The sequence below is a fragment of the Ranitomeya imitator genome, chromosome 4 (genome assembly GCF_032444005.1).
Source record: "Ranitomeya imitator isolate aRanImi1 chromosome 4, aRanImi1.pri, whole genome shotgun sequence".
NCBI classification, from domain to species: Eukaryota; Metazoa; Chordata; class Amphibia; order Anura; family Dendrobatidae; genus Ranitomeya; species Ranitomeya imitator.
This window is the reverse complement of record NC_091285.1, coordinates 407,758,935-407,782,271: the sequence shown is the minus strand read 5'-3', so window position 1 is coordinate 407,782,271 and position 23,337 is coordinate 407,758,935. Positions and strand designations below refer to the sequence as shown.

General features: G+C 43.3%; 1 protein-coding gene across 1 annotated transcript in view; it reads right to left on the bottom strand.

Annotated features, from left to right (window-relative positions):
• LOC138676256 (collagen alpha-1(VII) chain-like) overlaps positions 1–23,337 on the bottom strand; it is an 831,262-nt gene that overhangs the window by 693,994 nt on the left and 113,931 nt on the right. The window contains exons 2-3 of the mRNA XM_069765365.1: positions 8,607–8,738; positions 2,028–2,211 (exon numbers count right to left, since the gene is read on the bottom strand). Coding sequence (XP_069621466.1) covers positions 2,028–2,211; positions 8,607–8,685 — 263 coding nt within the window. The 5' untranslated portion in view covers positions 8,686–8,738. The remainder of the gene's footprint in view (positions 1–2,027; positions 2,212–8,606; positions 8,739–23,337) is intronic.

Below are 23,337 nucleotides of genomic sequence, written 5' to 3'. Positions count from 1 at the left end.
TGTGTCAATTACTGTCAGTGTAGCAGGCAGAGCCCGATGGGACTTGTAGTCCCATTGGACGATGCCTGCACACACACATATCGCCGGCACGTGCACACACACACACACACACAGCGCCGGCACACACACACAGCGCCGGCACGCACACACACACACAGCGCCGGCACGCACACACACACAGTGCCGGCACGCACACACACACACAGCGCCAGCACGCACACACACACACAGCGCTGGCACACACACACACACAGCGCCGGCACGCGCACACACACACACAGCGCCGGCACGCACACACACAGCGCCGGCACGCGCACACACACATCGCCGGCACGCGCACACACACACACATCGCCGGCACACACACATCGCCGGCACACACACATGCCGGCGGGCAGACCCCCGCACACGCCGGCGAGCAGGCACCCGCACACGCTGGTGAGCAGACCCCCGCACACGCCGGCGGGCAGGCACCCGCACAAGCCGGCGGGCAGACCCCCGCACACGCCGGCGGGCAGAGCGTCGCACACGCCGGCGGGCAGACACCGGCGCCAGTCCACAAAAACACCGGCGCCGGCGGGCAGATCCCCGGCGACCGCAGCACAGCCCCTCCCGCACATCATGATCCCAGCAGCAGACAGCAGTGAGCATACAGAGCCCCGCCCGCCCCCAGCACAGCCCTGCAGGCAGCCCTCAGCACCGCCCACAGCCCAGTCACTCTTGCTGAGTGACTGCTGACTATGGGGGCTGGTCACGCCTGCTGCTGACGTCACGTCAATTTCTAGAGTCTGGAAATTGACGTGATGTCGGCGGAAATGAGCGGCGGCTGCAGCCTGGGGGTCACGTGACCCGGACTCAGCAGGCAGAATAGCACCGCTCACAGGCGAAAACGGCAACGCAAGGTAATTGCCCAATTCATTAGAGGCCCCGGGGGGATACATTGGGGGGGTTAATTGAAAGTAGTGGACAACCCCTTTAACCATAAATCAGTTACAAATGGAGGGGAAATGTCTTCATTTTTCATCCGCTTTTAAAAGAAGCCACATGGGTTGTGATCTGCGAAAACAGTTGGATATCGGACATGCACGGAGTTTACCAGAAAACAAAAAATCTGTTAATAACAGATGTGTGAAAAGTCTCACTAATTGGGTCAAAGGTGAATTATTAAAAAAGGACAGCAAGGGCTAAAAAAACTGAAATGTGCCCTAAAAGAAGAGCATTCATAAGCACAAATAATTAGTGGTCACTATTTACACCCTAACACATGTTCTTTTGATCGACTGTTAATTACAGGGAAAATAAAATACAGGTCAAATCTAACTAATTCCCACAGTTACCAATCCTACACTATGATTTCATTCAGAAAAATACAGTACATTTTATGTAAGGAGAGCAGCATATACCACATTCAATTATGATTATGTGGTATAATATTTTGTTAACAAATACTTCCAAAATATGAGAAACTTTCCATTTTACATTATATCATCCAACCTCCCATTTAAAGAGACACTGTCACCTGAATTTGGAGGGAACAATCTTCAGCCATGGAGGCGGGGTTTTGGGGTTTTTGATTCACCCTTTCCTTACCTGCTGGCTGCATGCTGGCTGCAATATTGGATTGAAGTTCATTCTCTGTCCTCCGTAGTACATGCCTGCACATGGCAATCTTACCTTGTGCAGGCATGTACTACGGAGGACAGAGAATGAACTTCAATCCAATATTGCAGCCAGCATGCAGCCAGCGGGTAAGGAAAGGGTGAATCAAAAAACCCAAAACCCCGCTGAAGATTGGCTGAAGATTGTTCCCTCCAAATTCAGGTGACAGTGTCCCTTTAACAGTGAAAACAATGGAATAATCAATCTATTTTTCAATTTCTTAATACAATTATCTAAGTTAAAAATAAAAGAGATGAATGATACAGAAGTTGTAAAGTGATGTCAGTTAACTGAAATAACCTGTGATATGAGAAAATGATGTGAATGATTGTAACCATTGCATGTACATTATCAATATGATGTGATACCTTGGGGAATCTCCATAAACTGCAACTCCAAATCGAATCCCTTCCTTTCCAAGCACCTCCGTATTCTGGAATGAGCTTATCATACTTCTAATAAAGTCTTTAACAATCTGAAAGTTGTCTTCTCCTACGCTCCAAGACTCATCTACAAGGAACACGATGTCTGCTGCCTCTGCAGACCTGCAGTCTGTGTAAAATCAAAGCACAGAAGTTTAAGCAGAATATGACATCAGAAAATGACCTATTGTTGAAATAAAGTTTATGTTAAACTTATTTTTTCAATATGGTGATTTTTTTTCTAAGCTTTTACATAATTATATTTAACCAAGACTACAATCTTGCAGTTTCTCTATGACTATTGAGTCTCATCCAATAGGTTGTTTCTGTTCTTGTCACAATTCATTATGGGATTGATGGCAGCTATGGCAGCCAATCGCAATTTAAATGTTTTTTTTTTCCTTTTGGTCCAGCAAGAGTTAATGTCTGTCTCTTGCTGGCTGTTCTTTTAGGTTGGTCAGCTGATATTGGTTGGTAACCACTCCCAATTTTCTTTAAATTGTCACATGACCCATCATCAGTAATAGAGTTCTTCTAAGCAGACCAGCTAGGGGTGAGGAGCTCTCCTGTGTCAGTGGTGTTGCTGCTGTGGGAGTTTGGATTCCAGGTGCCGTATTCTCTGCTGCTGTTGAGCTTAAAAGTAAAGCCTAATGCTGAGTATTTCTTCCTTTTTCTTTGTCTGTCCCATGTTTCTTTCTTTCCCTGTGTTTTACCATCTGCAGTGGTGAGGCTAACGTCCTTGCCGACCAGTGCACTAGCCAGGGCACATTGAGGTGGCAATCAGTGACTAGGCACATAACAACAGCAAGGGGAAGGACCCACGTAGGGCGTAAGGGGAGCTTATGGACAGGCACAGGTTGGTGTCAGGAGGTATCCCATCTCTTGTTCTCTACCATTATGGCCTTCTTCTCCCTTTTCCATTCTGTCGTATTTGTATGCTGTGTTGTCTGCCGGACTTACCCATGTCCGAGCATGACAGCTCTATTTTCAGTCATCTTACTATCACCACTGGCAGATTACAATAAAAGAAATGCCTATATATAACCAATACATGACAATAGGTTTTGGTCGCAGATTGCCACCTCCCTGTGCATAAGTCATGGAGCGTTCCTTGAAGACTCTACCTTAGAAGTCAATGAACATCTCCAGACTATTTTTGTCTATGTAAAACAGGAACACATGAGCCGTGTGTACAGTGAACAAGCCTGTAGAGACCTGTTCACACCACCAAGAGACTTGAAAACACAAAAAGCACAGTAAAACCAAAAACACTCTGTTGCAAAAAAATCACAGTGAACAGCAAGTGCTTTTTGTCTATGGTCCATTTGGCTGATAAATAAAGCATATCTCAATACAAGATTCCTGCACAAAATAAAAACAGATAACTACAATTAGAAAATATAGATAAATTAGTTATGAAATAGATCAATGAATCTTTTGAATATGTCTATGCATTGGTTTTTACAGCTATTTCTATAATTCTATTATAACTTACAGTAAATTTTAGTATTGAATTCAAACTGTCAAGTTGAGATGAGCGGACATTTGGAAAATCAAATTCACTGACTTTGTGAAATTTGACCCCAAAATTTGGGGGAATACATTTGTATAAATCTCAATACTGGAAAGCTTGCAATTGCTCAGAAAATACACATGCGGTGGAAAGAGAGAAAGAGAGCTCTACTAACTACAGGAGTTTTACGCTTTACAGATGAGAGTGAGAGGACCTTTCTGGACTCTGTTTGGGAATCTTACTGTGTAGATGGCTGTGGAGGCCATCATACTGTGTGTGGGGAGCTGTGGGAAGGATCATACTGTATAGGAGGCAGTGGTGACCATCATAATCTGAAGAAGGGATGTAGGAGCAGTCTATAGAAAGTTTTCAGTTAAAGGTTACCTACTGCATAGTCTATAGCATTAAACACCTGAATTTGGTGGTATTAATACTAAGGAAAGCAGTCTGAGGATTTCAAAGTAAGAAAGTGCCCAACATTTTGCCTCCTGTCACGATTCCTTTGCTCAGTGTCTGGGACTCGAGGATAGACAGCTCTGTCATCCTATCATGTGCTATGGTGTGCTGAGCTGTTAGTGCTTTAATTGACAGCTTGATTGACCTATCTGAGACTGTGAGGTGCACAGATTTCTACATGTTCTGCATGATCTTAGTAATTGCTCTGCTTTTTAGGTGAGCTGTCTGGCCCAGATCATTGCCAGGCAAAAGTTTATGCTCTTTGGTGTGTGTTCACCTGATCCCTGTGCTTTAAGATCTGATCTTCTGCTGTTGACCTTTGAACCGTGTCATGACTACCCATTTGTTAATGCCCCTTTGCATCTGATCTTTTGCTGCTGACCTTTGGAGCATGTTCTGACTACCCGCTTGTTATTGTCTCTTTGCTTATCAGCTATTTCTCTGGTATTCTGACCCAGGAATGTGACGACGTCTTCGTATTTTGCCTTGGCAAACTACATGCTTTTTTGGTAATGACCCCGTCTGACTTCGCTGACTCACCGCCTGTCCATGGGTTGTGACTAGCCGTCAGACCTAATTGTTACATGTAAAAAAAGTAGTTGGCCCATTACTTCATAAAATAAGTCCTATAGGTGACTTTATATATACAGGGTGATTCAAAATGGATAGTACAAAATTAAAGCCTCAGTGTTCATATCCAAGTAAACATTACATAACACAAATTTATTAACATGAAAAGCCACTACCAGATAACTAGGTGGTAGTCCAATTCTGTCCAGAGTCTCCAGACACATTCCACCATATCCTTGGATTTGGACTCCACTGTCTGAGTGATACAAATTATTTCTATAAGGCTACAATGCATTAAGAATAACGCATCACTGAGACAGCAAAGCATATTTCCGAAGATTTTCTGGAATGCAACTGGAAAGAACTGGACTATCATCTAGATGTCTGCCATGTCACCAATGGAAATCACTTTGAACATTTGTAGTGTACAGATAAAACTTGGATAGCTTGTGTCTATTGATGTTAATAAATTTGTGTTATGTAATGTTCATTTATGAACACTGAGGCACTAATTTTGCACCATCCATTTTCGGTATAGGTATACATGGTATTACTATATTTACAATGTAGCGTTAATGTTTGGTGCCCATACATATTGGATGCAAGTTGGCAAACCATGAAGTACAGTGGAATCAGCTGACTAATATGCATTGGAGTGGTCCATTTTCTACCCTAAGGGAAGATGTCAAAGAAAGAAGGATTAACCATATTAGATTTCCACATAAAAAGAAAGAAATGTCCAGCTCCCGAGGTTTGGTTGCTGAATCACGGGTGAGCTGGTTTATGTTCCTTCTTACTAGATTTCCACATGCCTCATCTTTTTTTTCTCTTGTTGTAAACCTGCATACTCTCAAGACAGTACAGACTTCATAGAACATACATAGGTCATATTAACCACCTAATTTTTTCTACCTTGTCTAAGAACAGCATGGTCTAGGGCATAGACCCTAATTTCAGCGATATATCATTTACTGGGCTGCTTCATGCAGTTTTCCTAAAAACATTGTTGTCATGATCTGGGGTTTGTTTCTCATTATTCTCTCCCTGGGATGGTCATGTGGGGGTTAATCTTCCTTGCCACGTTTTGGGATCTGTCTGGCTATTTCAGTATGCTGTAATCTGCAAGCAGTTTCAGTTATGGTTCCTGTCTCTGGCTTGAGCAGCTGACCCCATCATACCCTGATTTATCCTCTGCCCGTTTACCTAGGTCCCATTCCTGTGTTCCCCTGTGACTTCGCTCGTTGTAGTTTTCGCTCCCCATGTTGTGACCCCTTGGTATTTGACTCGCCTTGTCCTCTGACCTGTTTTCTGTTTTGCATCTCTGGCTTTCCTGGTCCTGATCGGCTCTGACTTCTTTGGCTTGTTTTTGACCACGTGTATTGCTGTGACCTTTGGTACTTCATTCCCTCTCTGCTGCTGACCTGGCTTTTTCTGACAACTCTTTCTCCACCTAGTGGCCCCTGCCTGCTGCTCTGTCTTTTCACTGCAAGTGTACCTGTTTTCCGTCACCCGCACCCCCTTGTGGAGGTTGTGTGCTACTGTGCTGAAGCAGGCATTACAATTGTTCTATCAGTAGGAGATTATCATTAGAGAACTACATTGACTGAACAAGTAGTCCAATCACGCCCCTTCCCAGACCGTTGCTTGGCAGCTTTCAGCCTATGCACAGTATACACAGAAATCTGTCAATTAGTGGTGCGGACGGGGTTATACAGAGCTCAGCATTGGGAGAACTGCAGACTGATTAGGTATTTAATCAAAACTGTAACAAGGAGACTAATATGCAATTTATTGCTGCAATCCAAATTGCCCTTACATTATGCTGCTGTCATTATGCTCCAAAACAATAGTGAGATAATTCTTTTAACCCCTTAATGACTGCCAATATGCCTTTTAATGGTGGCAGTTAAGGGGCCTTATTCTTCAGTGCCACTTTTTAACTGCGCTGAGAAATAAGAGTATAGAGCCCCCCAGCATCGGAAAATCTCTGGGGTCTTGGCTACCAGGGTAGCTGTGACCCTGGTGAACATGGCTTGGGTTGTTTTTTAATGTCCCCAGTCTTGTGATTGCCGTTATTCACCAAATAACGGCGATCGCAAAAAAAGTCCGATTTTTAATTAATTTCTCTCTCCTCTGATATGATGTAGCATACCACCAGATAGAGAAATGGGGTCCCCTGAGCCCACCCCGGTAACTCCGCCATCCCCGGACCCTCCTGCTCCATCCCCAGGCCCTCCACGTCATCTTCCTGGAAAAAAATGGCTGAGATCTGCCAACAGGCACCCGGCAACAACAGGAGATTTTTCCTATTGGTTCATTTTGATCACTGTGATAGACCCTATCACAGAGATCAAAATAAAAAATAGTAAATCAAACCTTCCCTTGTCACCCTTTTAGTGAGGTAAAAAATAAATAAATCCAAAAATGTATTTTTTTTCCATTTTTTGCAGTTAGGGTTAGCGTTGGGGTTAGAGCTAGAGTTAGGGTTGGACTAGAGTAAGGGTTGAGGCTAAGGTTAGGGTTGGGGTTACGGTTAGAGCTAGGGTTAGGATTAGGCTAGGGTTAGGGTTGTGGTGGGGTTAGGGTGGTGTTGGGGTTAGGGTTGTGGTTAGGGTTAGGGTTGTATTGGGGTTTTGGTTGTGGTTGGGGTTAGAGTTGGGATTAGGGATAGTGGTGTGTTAGGGTTGACGTTAGAATTGGCAGTTTCCACTGTTTAGGCACATCAGGGCATCTTCAAACACGACAGGCGCCCACCATTGAATCCAGCCAATTTTACGTTCAAAAATTCAAACGGTACTCCTTTTCTTCTGAGTCCGCCATGCACATAAACAGTGGCTTTCCTCCATATATGGGATATCGGCGTACTCAGGAGAAAAGGCACAACAAATTTTGTGTTCCATTTTTTCCTGATACTCTTGTGAAAATAAAACAGTTTGGGTTTAAAGTAATTTTTTTGTGAAAAAGTAAAATGTTCATTTTTTTCCTTCCACATTGCTTTACTTCTCGTGAAGCACTTGAAGGGTTAATAAACTTATTGAACATGGTTTTGAGCACCTCGAGGGGTGCAGTTTTTAGAATGGTGTCACTTTTGGGTATTTTCTGTCATATTGATCCACCAAAGTCTCTTCAAATGTGAAGTGGCCCCTAAAAAAATGGTTTTGTAAATTTTGTTGGAAAAATGAGAAATTGCTGGTCAACTTTTAACCCTTATAATGTCCTAAAAAAAAAATCTTCCACACGAAGGTGAAATGCAGATGAAATTGGAGCCTTAGACAATTGGACACTATTTCCAAAATAAGCAGGTATGGTGGAAATACAGATTATGTGTAATCTAAGGATATGCTCATGTGGAGTGGGAATATCAAAAGTACGGTAATACTCAAGAGAAATCCACAACAGAAATTAATATAGATTTCTGTCGATGTTTTCAATTCTGAAACATGCTTTGATGCATTTTTTGATTCTTGAGTCAGGTTTAGTATGGATGCTATTGGAATTTAACAAAAATGAAATTGTCACTCCTTTTTTCCATGACGCAGTTTTTAAAACTTCAAAGAGCAGCAGTTTTTATGTGGATTCTAGAGTTGAATCTGTTCCAGAAGCCTTGGAAGAAGAGACTCCGTGGGAACATACCCTTAGTCTACAAATACAGTAATTTCAAGCTTTAAGACAACTAAAGTAATTTTGTACTAAAAGAAATTCACTGATTTGATCTTTTAAATTATAAAATGCTGTACCCCCTTTTTTGCTGTGTTATCAATAACAAGAGCATTATACAAATTACAGAATATTGTTTCCATTCAAACTGACATGGTCTTAATAAATCAAAAACATTACTACAAGGCTAGTAAATGTACTCTTCCCATAACAGAATCAGTCCATTCACAGTCATTCAGTGTTTGATCTTATGCCACACAGTTTACATCATATATATTTATAACCGTTACATGTGCTCTCTGCTTCTAAAATCATCTTGTTTGCCATACCTTCTAATTGAGCCATCGATGTCCATTCCGTCAAAAGAAAAGTGAAGGTGATAATTCTTAACTGTAGTGATATCATCATAGTATCCAGTTATTTCATTGATCTTGGTTTTATTTCTTCTTATATTACAAGTTCTAGAAAAAAAAAAACATTATAGTCGGCTTATATCCGGTCAGTGAGCGTTAAAATGAACCTCTGGTTTCGTTATACACAAACTAAAACTTTCCAAAATTACATTTTATACAAAGGTAGCAGCACAGTGGCTTAGGCTACTTTCACACTAGCGTCAGTATGGGGCCATCGCCATGCGTCGGCCCGACGTACTGACGCGACCTGCGAAAAAAAAGAACAACGGGGCAGCGGATGCAGTTTTACAACGCATCCGCTGCCCCATTGTAAGGTCTGGGGAGGAGGGGCCGGAGTTCCATCCACGCATGCGCGGTCGGAAATGGTGGACTCGACACACAAAAATACGTTACATGTAACATTTTTTTGTGCCGACTGTCCGCCAAAACACGACGCATCCGTCGCACGACGGATGCGACTTGTGGCCATACGTCGCAATGCGTCGCTAATGAGATGTAGATGAGCCAAACATCAGAAAACAAACTTTTGTAGGAACAATAATACCCAACTGGTCATTACTTGGCAAACAAAAAAACATTATGTAACATCCATGTGTGAACATGATCCAGCTATAACTGCCACATCTACTAGGCAGCGCAGTATTAAGGAGGCAGTTTAGAGGTTAACCTTGATTGCTTTTCTGCAGGAGCCATGGGCAGAGTTCCTGACTATTTGAGCCTTCAGCAGTCAGTCCATGTGTGACATGCAGAAGTAGTGCTGAGTGCTGTTGCTTCAAAAGCATCCAGCAACTAGAGAGGTTCCATCACCTGGATCAGCATGTGTAAAAGAGCTATTAGAGCCATAGCGTCTTCTCAGGAGAAGTACAAACCAGAGTGCTAGTGCTCACATAACATGCAAATTCACTACAAAATAGTGCTAGCAATTACACCATACGTCGCAGGGATTCAAGCTTCAGGAGGCTAATTTGCATATTCCAGGTGCCTTCTGGGAGAAGCGAAGTCTCCCTAAGCTAGAAGATCGTTGGGTACAGCCGGGACCAGCTGCTTCGAAAGCATCACCAAACCAGGGATTCAAGCTTCAGGAGGCTAATTTGCATATTCCAGGTGCCTTCTGGGAGAAGCGAAGTCTCCCTAAGCTAGAAGATCGTTGGGTACAGCCGGGACCAGCTGCTTCGAAAGCATCACCAAACTAGGGATTCAAGCTTCAGGAGGCTAATTTGCATATTCCAGGTGCCTTCTGGGAGAAGCGAAGTCTCCCTAAGCTAGAAGATCGTTGGGTACAGCCGGGACCAGCTGCTTCGAAAGCATCACCAAACCAGGGATTCAAGCTTCAGGAGGCTAATTTGCATATTCCAGGTGCCTTCTGGGAGAAGCGAAGTCTCCCTAAGCTAGAAGATCGTTGGGTACAGCCGGGACCAGCTGCTTCGAAAGCATCACCAAACCAGGGATTCAAGCTTCAGGAGGCTAATTTGCATATTCCAGGTGCCTTCTGGGAGAAGCGAAGTCTCCCTAAGCTAGAAGATCGTTGGGTACAGCCGGGACCAGCTGCTTCGAAAGCATCACCAAACCGCGCGCCGTACGGCGCGCGAATTTTTGCCTGTAGGACATTATTGCAAGAGAGCTTGGCTGAGTAGATTACACAAGAAGGAAAACACACAGCAAGTCAGCAGGATCTAGGAGCAACATGGCAGATGTGACAACCTACATGGTGAGCTGCAGCATGTGCTACATGTTCACAGATCGACCAGAAGAAGAATCCAATTTCACCTGTCAGAAGTGTAGACTAGTGGCCCTTTTAGAAGAAAAGGTGCGGGGTCTGGAAGAAAGAATAGCAACTTTGAAACTCATCAAAGAGAATGAAGACTTTCTAGACAGAACAGAAGCATCTCTACTGGTCACAGAAGGTGCAAAAAGTGTCAGAGAACCTCCAAAAGCAGATGAGTGGAAGCATGTGACCAAAAGAAGCAAGAAGACCATGGAGAAATCACCAACCACACAACTGAAGAACCGATATCAAATCTTTGTAGAGGATGAAGATGGCACACCTAAGAATGAAGCAATACCAGCAAGCAAAAAAGAAAAGGGCACACAGCAACAAGTGACAGCAAAAAGTACAGCCAAGAAGCAACGAAGAGTGGTGGTGGTGGGAGACTCACTACTGAGAGGCACCGAAGCAGCCATCTGCAGACCGGACATAACTGCAAGAGAAGTATGCTGCCTTCCAGGTGCGATGATCAAGGATGTGACCGATAGGATACCAAAGCTCTTCAGCTCCAAGGACGTCCACCCATTTCTTCTGATACATGTTGGCACCAATGACACGGCAAGGAAGGACCTACCGACAATCTGCAAGGACTTTGAAGAGTTGGGGAAGAAAGTAAAGGAACTGGATGCACAGGTAGTTTTTTCTTCTATCCTTCCAGTAGACGGGCATGGCACCAGGAGATGGAACAGGATCCTTGATGCAAACAACTGGCTAAGACGATGGTGCAGACAACAAGGATTTGGATTCCTGGACCACGGTGTGAATTACTGGTATGATGGACTCCTCGCCAGAGACGGACTACACCTCAACAAACCTGGGAAACACACATTCGCCAGAAGACTCGCTACACTCATCAGGAGGGCGTTAAACTAGAAGAAGAGGGGACGGGAAGAAAAACATTATACTCGAGCAAAGACGACCCAGGAAAACATACTCAGAAGGGAGGTAAGAACATTTCTAAAACAATCCACAGTGAGGAGATTGGAACAAAACAAAATCCTCTAAACTGCATGCTCGCAAACGCCAGAAGCCTGACAAACAAGATGGAAGAACTAGAAGCAGAAATATCTACAGGTAACTTTGACATAGTGGGAATAACCGAGACATGGTTAGATGAAAGCTATGACTGGGCAGTTAACTTACAGGGTTACAGTCTGTTTAGAAAGGATCGTAAAAATCGGAGAGGAGGAGGGGTTTGTCTCTATGTAAAGTCTTGTCTAAAGTCCACTTTAAGGGAGGATATTAGCGAAGGGAATGAGGATGTCGAGTCCATATGGGTTGAAATTCATGGAGGGAAAAATGGTAACAAAATTCTCATTGGGGTCTGTTACAAACCCCCAAATATAACAGAAAGCATGGAAAGTCTACTTCTAAAGCAGATAGATGAAGCTGCAACCCATAATGAGGTCCTGGTTATGGGGGACTTTAACTACCCGGATATTAACTGGGAAACAGAAACCTGTGAAACCCATAAAGGCAACAGGTTTCTGCTAATAACCAAGAAAAATTATCTTTCACAATTGGTGCAGAATCCAACCAGAGGAGCAGCACTTTTAGACCTAATACTATCTAATAGACCTGACAGAATAACAAATCTGCAGGTGGTTGGGCATTTAGGAAATAGCGACCACAATATTGTGCAGTTTCACCTGTCTTTCACTAGGGGGACTTGTCAGGGAGTCACAAAAACATTGAACTTTAGGAAGGCAAAGTTTGAACAGCTTAGAGATGCCCTTAATCTGGTAGACTGGGACAATATCCTCAGAAATGAGAATACAGATAATAAATGGGAAATGTTTAAGAACATCCTAAATAGGCAGTGTAAGCGGTTTATACCTTGTGGGAATAAAAGGACTAGAAATAGGAAAAACCCAATGTGGCTAAACAAAGAAGTAAGACAGGCAATTAACAGTAAAAAGAAAGCATTTGCACTACTAAAGCAGGATGGCACCATTGAAGCTCTAAAAAACTATAGGGAGAAAAATACTTTATCTAAAAAACTAATTAAAGCTGCCAAAAAGGAAACAGAGAAGCACATTGCTAAGGAGAGTAAAACTAATCCCAAACTGTTCTTCAACTATATCAATAGTAAAAGAATAAAAACTGAAAATGTAGGCCCCTTAAAAAATAGTGAGGAAAGAATGGTTGTAGATGACGAGGAAAAAGCTAACATATTAAACACCTTCTTCTCCACGGTATTCACGGTGGAAAATGAAATGCTAGGTGAAATCCCAAGAAACAATGAAAACCCTATATTAAGGGTCACCAATCTAACCCAAGAAGAGGTGCGAAACCGGCTAAATAAGATTAAAATAGATAAATCTCCGGGTCCGGATGGCATACACCCACGAGTACTAAGAGAACTAAGTAATGTAATAGATAAACCATTATTTCTTATTTTTAGTGACTCTATAGCGACAGGGTCTGTTCCGCAGGACTGGCGCATAGCAAATGTGGTGCCAATATTCAAAAAGGGCTCTAAAAGTGAACCTGGAAATTATAGGCCAGTAAGTCTAACCTCTATTGTTGGTAAAATATTTGAAGGGTTTCTGAGGGATGTTATTCTGGATTATCTCAATGAGAATAACTGTTTAACTCCATATCAGCATGGGTTTATGAGAAATCGCTCCTGTCAAACCAATCTAATCAGTTTTTATGAAGAGGTAAGCTATAGACTGGACCACGGTGAGTCATTGGACGTGGTATATCTCGATTTTTCCAAAGCGTTTGATACCGTGCCGCACAAGAGGTTGGTACACAAAATGAGAATGCTTGGTCTGGGGGAAAATGTGTGTAAATGGGTTAGTAACTGGCTTAGTGATAGAAAGCAGAGGGTGGTTATAAATGGTATAGTCTCTAACTGGGTCGCTGTGACCAGTGGGGTACCGCAGGGGTCAGTATTGGGACCTGTTCTCTTCAACATATTCATTAATGATCTGGTAGAAGGTTTACACAGTAAAATATCGATATTTGCAGATGATACAAAACTATGTAAAGCAGTTAATACAAGAGAAGATAGTATTCTGCTACAGATGGATCTGGATAAGTTGGAAACTTGGGCTGAAAGGTGGCAGATGAGGTTTAACAATGATAAATGTAAGGTTATACACATGGGAAGAGGGAATCAATATCACCATTACACACTGAACGGGAAACCACTGGGTAAATCTGACAGGGAGAAGGACTTGGGGATCCTAGTTAATGATAAACTTACCTGGAGCAGCCAGTGCCAGGCAGCAGCTGCCAAGGCAAACAGGATCATGGGGTGCATTAAAAGAGGTCTGGATACACATGATGAGAGCATTATACTGCCTCTGTACAAATCCCTAGTTAGACCGCACATGGAGTACTGTGTCCAGTTTTGGGCACCGGTGCTCAGGAAGGATATAATGGAACTAGAGAGAGTACAAAGGAGGGCAACAAAATTAATAAAGGGGATGGGAGAACTACAATACCCAGATAGATTAGCGAAATTAGGATTATTTAGTCTAGAAAAAAGACGACTGAGGGGCGATCTAATAACCATGTATAAGTATATAAGGGGACAATACAAATATCTCGCTGAGGATCTGTTTATACCAAGGAAGGTGACGGGCACAAGGGGGCATTCTTTGCGTCTGGAGGAGAGAAGGTTTTTCCACCAACATAGAAGAGGATTCTTTACTGTTAGGGCAGTGAGAATCTGGAATTGCTTGCCTGAGGAGGTGGTGATGGCGAACTCAGTCGAGGGGTTCAAGAGAGGCCTGGATGTCTTCCTGGAGCAGAACAATATTGTATCATACAATTATTAGGTTCTGTAGAAGGACGTAGATCTGGGTATTTATTATGATGGAATATAGGCTGAACTGGATGGACAAATGTCTTTTTTCGGCCTTACTAACTATGTTACTATGTTACTATGTTACCATTCTCACAATAGTGCATATAAAGCAATGTTGGCAGACATGCAACCAGAGAAAAACATAGGCCCAGATTCATTAAAGGGGTATACTAAAGTTATCACTTAGGCAGCTCAGAGCTATGTAGTTTCTTTATTTCCTGGTTGTTTGGGAGGCTAGTGCTCTTCCTTGAATGACAGTTTTGATCCAAGAGCTTTGTCCTGTTGCTACACATTAATAGTCTGTCATCATTTTCTCTGAGTGTACACTGTTATCACTCATAGAGATAACAGGGCATTTGTACAGGCACAAGGCTCTTGAAAGTGAAAGCTGTGATTAGGAGAACTGCTCTGGAAATTAAAGATGCTGGGTGTTGTAGGGAAAAAACATTTTTGTGATTAAGCAGGACTGACAAAAGCCCTTTCAGGAGCTGAAAATGAGGTTGGTGGTGAGCAACTAACCGGTGCATAGAATTCAATGGGCATAAGAAAGCTGACTAGGATGTTAAGAGTTAACTCCTCTACTGAAATGTAACTGCTCCATACACTCAGCTAGGCTTTGTTGGTAGCACTCAATGAAAAACCAGCTGTACACTTGGTAGGATATAGCCTCTCACAGCAGCAGAATGAAAGCAGATAGAAAAAGCAAGTCAATTGCAAATTTGCTTATTTTCATGCTATATGACAAAGTAAAACAATTTAATAACATAAGAATACCAATTTACAATGTGTGCACCAGAATTCTAACATAAAATACTTTAATAAGTTTCATTAATTTTGCCCAACTTGGAGGTTGTGAAAAAATATTGCGACTTCTGGCGTTTATACACCAGTGCTGACCAACTACTTTAAAAAGGCCATAGCATGGCTGTAATGGTCTTTGATTGGAGTACATGTCTGACAATTAAACTGAGATTAGCGTGCACTTCTTATTGAATTAGGAACACCTATTGATCACTATTCACATATATAGACATTCTTTCTTTGGTTGTCTGCTGCTTTCCTTCTGTGTAATTGCCAAAGTTTTGCATACACTCCTGTCAATTTATCATATCTCTCTAATTGTGCTACATGTCCTGTGACTCCTGCCTTCTGGTCTCACACGGCATCTTTCAAAAGTAATTAAAAGTGTATAGATATTGAACAAGATGTCTCTGACCTCGGTCTGTGTGCGCAGCATTGTCAAGTGCAGATTTTAAGTGCACATCAGAAATATACCAAAAATGTCCCAGAAGTGACTGGAAGGTAAGAGCTACAACTGTCTATTAACTGTGCTTTCCTCTTTAACTCCCACACTTACTTTTCACGATGCTTATATATGCCCGCCCAGTTTTTGCTCCACTAATCCTTTCTTTACTTAGCTAATTCCAAACCCCAGCACCCTCTCTCTTTTTAGCTCATCTTGCCTTTTACCTCTTCACCTAAACTCATCTGCAGACCTGCTCCATAACTCGCTTCTACTAAAACAAAAAAACAAGCTGGATACTCTCATTTTCTCACCTCTTCTCTTGCTCACTACTTCTCCTCACTGATGGTGACATATCTCCCAATCCTGGAACCCCACAGCTGATACCCCTCATTAATTCTCCCTTCTATCACTCTCCACCTACTAAAACAACCCCAATCTCATGCAACATCAAACCCATTCCTGCCATCCATCAGCCTGCAGCTGCCAAACTCCTGTTCCTTGCTTCATCCTTTGGTCTTACTCAGTGGTCCTACGCAACCACCCACACAGACGGACATACATTAGATTATCTTCACCCGCGTCTGCTCCCTATATAATTTCACAGCCTCGCCACTCCCCCTATCTGACCACCATCTACTCACTTTCTCATCCTTGTCCTTCTTACCTGCCCCATGTTCAGAAATTAGCACACCCCTGCAGAAACCTCATACACCTACACATTCACACGCTCTCCAACTCTGTTCTACTGCTGTCCTCTATATCTTCCCTCCATGACACAGATAGTGGTGTCACAGTTTTCTACAATACCTCACTGGCATCAGCTATTGACTTGGTCTTCTCTCTTGTGCATGGCAGAGTGCTACAAATCAATAGACAACCCTCGCACAACAACCTCATAAAAAAGTTTCAGCAAGTGTCCTGGGTTGCGGAGTGGCGTTGGAAAAAGAAAATTCTCAAGAAGACTTCACCACATTCAAAACTGCAACTTTCACATTCTATTAGACCCTCACCTCTGCTAAACAGGTCTATTTCACAACTTGACCCCATCCCACTTTATCTCCAATCTCAGCACTATGTTTATCACAGTCCTAACCCATCTTTTCAACCTATTGCTAATCTCTGGTACCATCACTTCTGCTTTGAAGCATGCAACTATCATGCCTATCCAACCTTATTGTTCATCTATCACCCCATATAGCTGTGCCAAACTCCTCGAACAGTATGTCCATGCTCAACTTTCCTCCCATTTCTCATATAACAAACTCTTTGACAACTTAAAATCCGGCTTTCATCCCTACCACTCCATCGACACTGCCGTGACCAAAATTACTAATGAGCTATTTACTGCCAAAGCTAACAGACAATTCTCTATATTCCGCTTTCCAGACCTGGGAGTCTATCAGCTCATCCTACTACAAAGCCTCTTTTCCCTTGGTGTCAACGACCTTGCTCTCTCCTGGATCTCATCATACCTTTCCAACTTCACATTTAACATTTCCTACTCCCAAACTACCTTATCATCCCGCTCTCTCTATGTTGGTGTCCCTCAAGGTTCTGTTCTGGGACCCTTACTCTTCTCAATCTATACCTTTGGTCTAGGAAAACTCAAAGTGCTATGGCTTCTAGTACCATCTATACGCTGATGATACTCAGATCTACCTCTCTGGCCCATATGTCACCACTCTGCTGTCCAAAATTCCTGAGTGTCCATCAACCATATCCTCCTTCTTCTCACCATGCTTCCTAAAGCTCAATGTAAACAAAACTGAACTCATGATCTTTCCTCCATCTCACCTAACTCCCCTACCTGATCTATCACAATAAATGATATAATGCTTTCCCCTGTACCGCAAGACTGCTGCCTTGAAGTAACCGTCAACTCAGTCCTGTCCTTCAAACTGCCTCTCCAAGCTCTTGCCACTTCCTTCCTCCTCTAACTCAAAAAATTTCCAGAATCCGTCCTTTCCTCAACCCTAAATTTACTAAAATGTTAGTGCATGCACTCATCATATCCCTCTTCGACTACTGCAATATTCTCTTTTGTGACCTCCTTGCTAACACTTTTGCACCTCTCCAGTCTGTCCTTAACTCTCACGACTAATCCATCTCTCGCCTTGCCATTCCTCTGCATCTCACCTCTGCAAGTCCTCTCATTGGCTTCCAATTCCCCAACGTATCCAGTTCAAATTATTAACATTGACCTGCAAAGCCATTCATAATGTCTCCTACATCTATTTCCAAACTAATCTCCTATTATCGTCCAACACATAATCTCCAGTCATCTCAAGACTTTCTTTTCTCCTTACCCAGTCGCCTCCAAGATTTCTCCCGAGCTTTCCCCATACTCTGCAATTCTGTGTCCCAACACATCCCATTATCTTCCAGTTTCGAAACTTTCTAACAGAACTTGAAAACGCATCTCTTCAAGCAAGCTTACAGCCACCTCACCACCACCGGAGCTGCCACACACCCCCAGCCTACTGTCTCTTTCCCCATTATCCTATAGAATGTAAGCCTGCAAAGTTAGGGCCCTCTCCCCACTGTATCAGTCTGTCATTGTTAGTTTGTTCACTGTAATTTATGTTTGTATTTTGTATGTAACCACTTTTCATGTACAGAAGCATGGAAGCAATGGTGCTCCAAAAATACATTAATAACATTAATAACATTCTAGTCCAGTGAGATGAGTTCATTAAGATAGGCATGCTCAATGTAAGTCTTAATAAATCAGTCTCATAGACTAGTAGCACTTCAGTATATAGTAATTACATAATGTAATTCAGCTGCTCATACTACTGTGTAGTGTATACATACATACTTCTGTGACATGATATTAATTATTATAATGTATTTTTTTGCTAAATACACTACAGTAGATGTGTAGTTTATCACAGTGGCATGTAACATAATTATACAAATGCCAAAAGATGACCATAAATCACAATGAGGAAAATATATATCACTATTTATCTTACCTCTTATTATACCAGTGTGTCCATCCACAAATATTACAATTGTATATTTATAAGACAACTGTCCATGCTACTTCAGCCTAAGCACTCAAATATTTTCATCAATATTTACAACATGAACAGTTTTCTGAAAATGAACTTGTTGTATATGGTGTACGACATTTATAAATACCAATCAGTCCGTTACAAAGATTAGAATTTTTTGCAACACAGGAATCATGAATTCATTTTACAAACTTTTGTGGTGGTGAGAAAGTAAATGATATTGAAATGTCAGATTGGTTCCTGTTTGGAAGTTATAGGAGTAGAAAAGTAAAACAACTATGAAATAACAAAAAAAATATAGTATTTTTGGAGTTAAACTTCTTCTCTCCAAGTATTTAATTGCAGTTAAAATATTTCTATTGTTTACTTCAGAAAAAGGTGAAGGAATTTCAGGGTACAGATGTTAAAGAATCAGTTGCAGTTTATTCTCATTGTGTTTCCAGGTAGAACTGGCCTCTTCCTCAGTAGATCCAAAAGGTCAGTTTGATCTGGTAACACATTGAAAATAAACTGCAATTGGTTCTTACATCTGTGTCTTCAGAAATCAGCTTATTGATGAACGTCTAGCAGTTTAGGAGAAAATGGTCAGCAGATCGTCCTTGAAACTGCCTTTCATATTCAGGAACGGAATACAAGAGGCAAAGAAAAATACATCATATTTGAAGCATGTATGTGAGCTTTCTAATGAAAGAAAATCTAATTGAACTCGGCATTCTTTCCGTTTTCCTTCTATACCTTCTAAACAAGGACCAATCTTGTACTTGCAATGTCATTTTCCTGTTCAGGATCCAAAAATTATGTAAAATCCGTTAATCATTTCTTCATTACAAAACCTGTATTTCACAGTGTTATCATTAAAGTTAAATTCCAAATAATCCCTCATATTATGTCAAAATTTCACTCATTACTAAGGTACAGGGGGTTAAATAAGTATTGAACACATCACCAATTTCCTCAGTAAATTAATTTCTAATGGTGCTAGTGAGATGAAATTCTCACCAGTTGTCCGTACAACCCATTCAATCCACACAGGGAAAGAAATCAAACCATAGATGTAGATGTCCATAAATTAAGCTATATGTAAGGTAATTGATGAGGATTTTTAAAAAAAAATCAATACTCACCTTCCAGAACTGCCCCACTAGAGTTGGCTTGGTCGACCGGATGAACGGAGAGTTCTCCAGTGGGACCGCGCCTTTCCTTTACGGGGATCCATAGCGACAGACCTCTCTGCCACTATGGGGCACCTGAGTCAGGTAATCCCCTTCATCCCCGCCAATGTCATCATCTGGATTTCAATGACAAAAAGACTGACTGACACTTCCAAGCTAATGTGAACAGGTGTCAACTAGAAGCAGCTACCTCCATATACAATAGACCAAAAAAGTTGCACTCTGTAGTGCTAAAGAATGTCAATGTGAAAAATATGAAATATGTATAGCAATACTGATACTGGATACTAGGATTAAATGAGATGCTTAGCACATAATTTGGCCAATACATTCATGCCCATCAAACAATGACAAGGTGGTCTCAAAACTGATGGGTACTAATGTGTCTAATGTGAATAACTGTTAGGGACTGGCGGAACGCACCAAGAATCAGATGTTATGGTATTAGGTGCATTCGCAGTCCGAGGTCCACCGTGCAGGTGAAAACCCTGCTGCTAGTAGAGACAGACGATATGGCGGTACAATAAGTATACACACATGGGTTAACTTCACCCTGTGTGAAGGAAGCGAACCCTGTTGCGTCACAGGACCGCGGTACCGCACATAGAGCGCAAGCAAGAAGTCTCAGAACACAATCCCAAGACACAGGATTTGGGTTCAAAGACCTCATGCACTCGACACCACAACTGGGGTGTCAGAGAGACAGAAACAATAATATAAAAAGGCACGAGTGTGCGTGCGGTGCCGCACAAACGGACGCCGCTAACCACCCAAGCTTGGGTAAGGAAAGCGCACGGCGCCGTACAGGCGGTCACAGCAACTAGACGCTGTTATGTGTGTTTTGTGCTGATGGCCAGTCGGGCGCTAGATAGCTACCATCATCCGCAAACAGACAACAACACTAGGGAGGGATACTTAGGAGCTATCATCCTTCGACATACATCCATCTACACACACACATATATTTTCAAGACAATACTAGCGCATGGCCGTGCGATCATCCGCAGCTTATATAGTTGCAGCACAGGAAGCTGTTACCGAAGTTTTGCCCTTTCAGGACCTTCCTGGAGGACCAATGGGATGTGCTGCAGTACCTGAGCATGTGACCCTCGATCTCCAACGGGAGATCTTGCCCTGGGCATGTTCAGTGTGTGCGAATAAGGACTTAGTCACAGAGAAGCCCGCTCGCCGCAGATCAGTGCAGGGTACAACAGGAGAGCCAGAAAAGGCAGCAGTAACCCTCTGCACAGAATCAGTCCCAGCGAGACGCTGGGAGCGACGCCTCCGCTGAGCAGGCCCCACTGCGGCCGATGCCGAATGGGAGACCGCAGCAGACATGGATCGAGATTCCCCCTGTGCAGCAGAGGAAACTCGACTCCTAACATTACCCCCCCCTCCTAGGGCCCCCCCCTCCTTGGGCCTCGCTACGCTCGAAGGCAGCAATGAGCTGCGGAGCCCGAATGTGCTCAGCAGGCTCCCAGGACCTGTCCTCAGGACCATAACCCTTCCAGTCCACCAAATAAAATTTTTTGCCACGTACCACCTTGCACCCCAAAATAGCGTTCACCTCGAAATCGTCCGTAGACGAACCCGATGTCTCGGCAGATGACTCAGAAAACCAAGACATGTATATGGGCTTAAGGAGGGACACATGAAAGGTGTCGGTGATACCAAGGCGTGGAGGAAGGGCCAGACGGTAGACCACAGGATTAACCTGTTCGAGGACCTTGAAGGGACCCAAGTAGCGAGGTGCAAACTTAGTGGACTCTACACGCAGCCTGATGTTACGGGCGGAGAGCCACACTAAATTGCCAGGAGCAAAGGTCGGGGCAGGGCGCCGATGTGCATCGGTGGAGGACCTCATTCTCTCCTTTGAGGCCCGAATGGCATCTTGAGTGCGGTCCCAAATGTCCCGTGCCTCCACTGCCCAGTCTGCCACCCTGGAGTCAGCAGAGGACACGGGCATAGGCACAGGAACCCGCGGATGCTGGCCGTAATTAAGGAGGAAAGGGGTCTGACCGGTGGAGTCGGCTACAGCGTTATTAAGGGCGAACTCTGCCCATGGTAATAAAGATGCCCAGTCATCCTGCCTGACAGAAACAAAATGTCGTAGATATGTGACCAGAGTCTGATTGGCCCTCTCTACCAACCCATTCGTCTCGGGATGATATGCGGAAGAGAGATTTAACTCAATGCTGAGAAGACGACAAAGCTCTCTCCAGAACCGAGACGCAAACTGGGGACCCCGGTCACTGACAATTTTGTTTGGCATGCCGTGTAGGCGGAAGATGTGCCTTATGAACAACGCTGCCAAGGCCCGTGCAGAAGGTAACCGTGGGAGCGGCACCAAATGCACCATTTTCGAGAAATGATCGGTAATAACCCAAATGATGGTACAGCCGCGAGACTTGGGCAAACCCACTACAAAGTCCATCCCGACCATCTCCCAGGGCCTGTCTGCCACCGGCAAGGGATAGAGTAACCCAGACGGCCGTTGTCGAGGAGACTTATTTTTGGCGCATGAGACACACGCCAGAACGTAATCTCTGACATCTCGGAGCATATGCGGCCACCAGTACGTCCTCTCCAGCAGCTCAGATGTCCTTTTTGTCCCAAAGTGTCCACCCTGTTGTGAATTCTGTGGCAGAGCTCCCTCCTGTGGTCACGAGTGGTACTGCGGCTTCTGAGTTTCCTTCCTCAGGTGATGTGGTGAAGTCGTTAGGTGCTGCTCTATTTAACTCCACCTAGTGCTTTGCTCCTGGCCTCCAGTCAATGTTCTAGTATTGGTCTTGCTTCCTCCTGGATCGTTCCTGTGGCCGTCTGCTCTGCATAAGCTAAGTTTTGCTTGTGTTATTTTTGTTTTGCTATTTTTCCTGTCCAGCTTGCTTAATTGGTTTTTCTTGCTATCTGGAAGCTCTGGGACGCAGAGGGAGCACCTCCGTACCGTTAGTCGGTGCGGAGGGTCTTTTTGCCCCTCTGCGTGGTTGTTTGTAGGGTTTTGTGTTGACCGCAAAGTTATCTTTCCTATCTTCGGTCTGTTCAGTAAGTTGGGCCTCACTTTGCTAAATCTATTTCATCTCTGCGTTTTTATTTTCATCTCTACTCACAGTCATTATATGTGGGGGGCTGCCTTTTCCTTTGGGGTATTTCTCTGAGGCAAGGTAGGCTTGTTTTTCTATCTTAGGCCTAGCTAGTTTCTCAGGCTGTGCCGAGTTGCATAGGGAGCGTTAGGCGCAATCCACGGCTGCCTCTAGTGTGGTTGGATAGGATTAGGGATTGCGGTCAGCAGAGTTCCCACGTCTCAGAGCTCGTCCTATGTCTTTTGGTTATTGTCAGGTCACTTTGTGTGCTCTGAACTTCAAGGTCCATTGTGGTTCTGAATTACCTAATCACAACAGTACTGGAGGCCCAAAGTACTAATGCTTCTCAATAGAGGGAAAAAAGAAGTTCTGAGACCATTTTTTTTTCTTTGCACTGTGTTTTGCCTTTTTTTCCCCCTAGACATTTGGGTGGTTCAGGACACAGGTGTAGTGATGGACATTAAAGGTCTGTCTTCATGTGTGGATAATCTCACTGCAAGAGTACAAAATATTCAAGACTTTGTGGTTCAGAATTCTATGTTAGAAC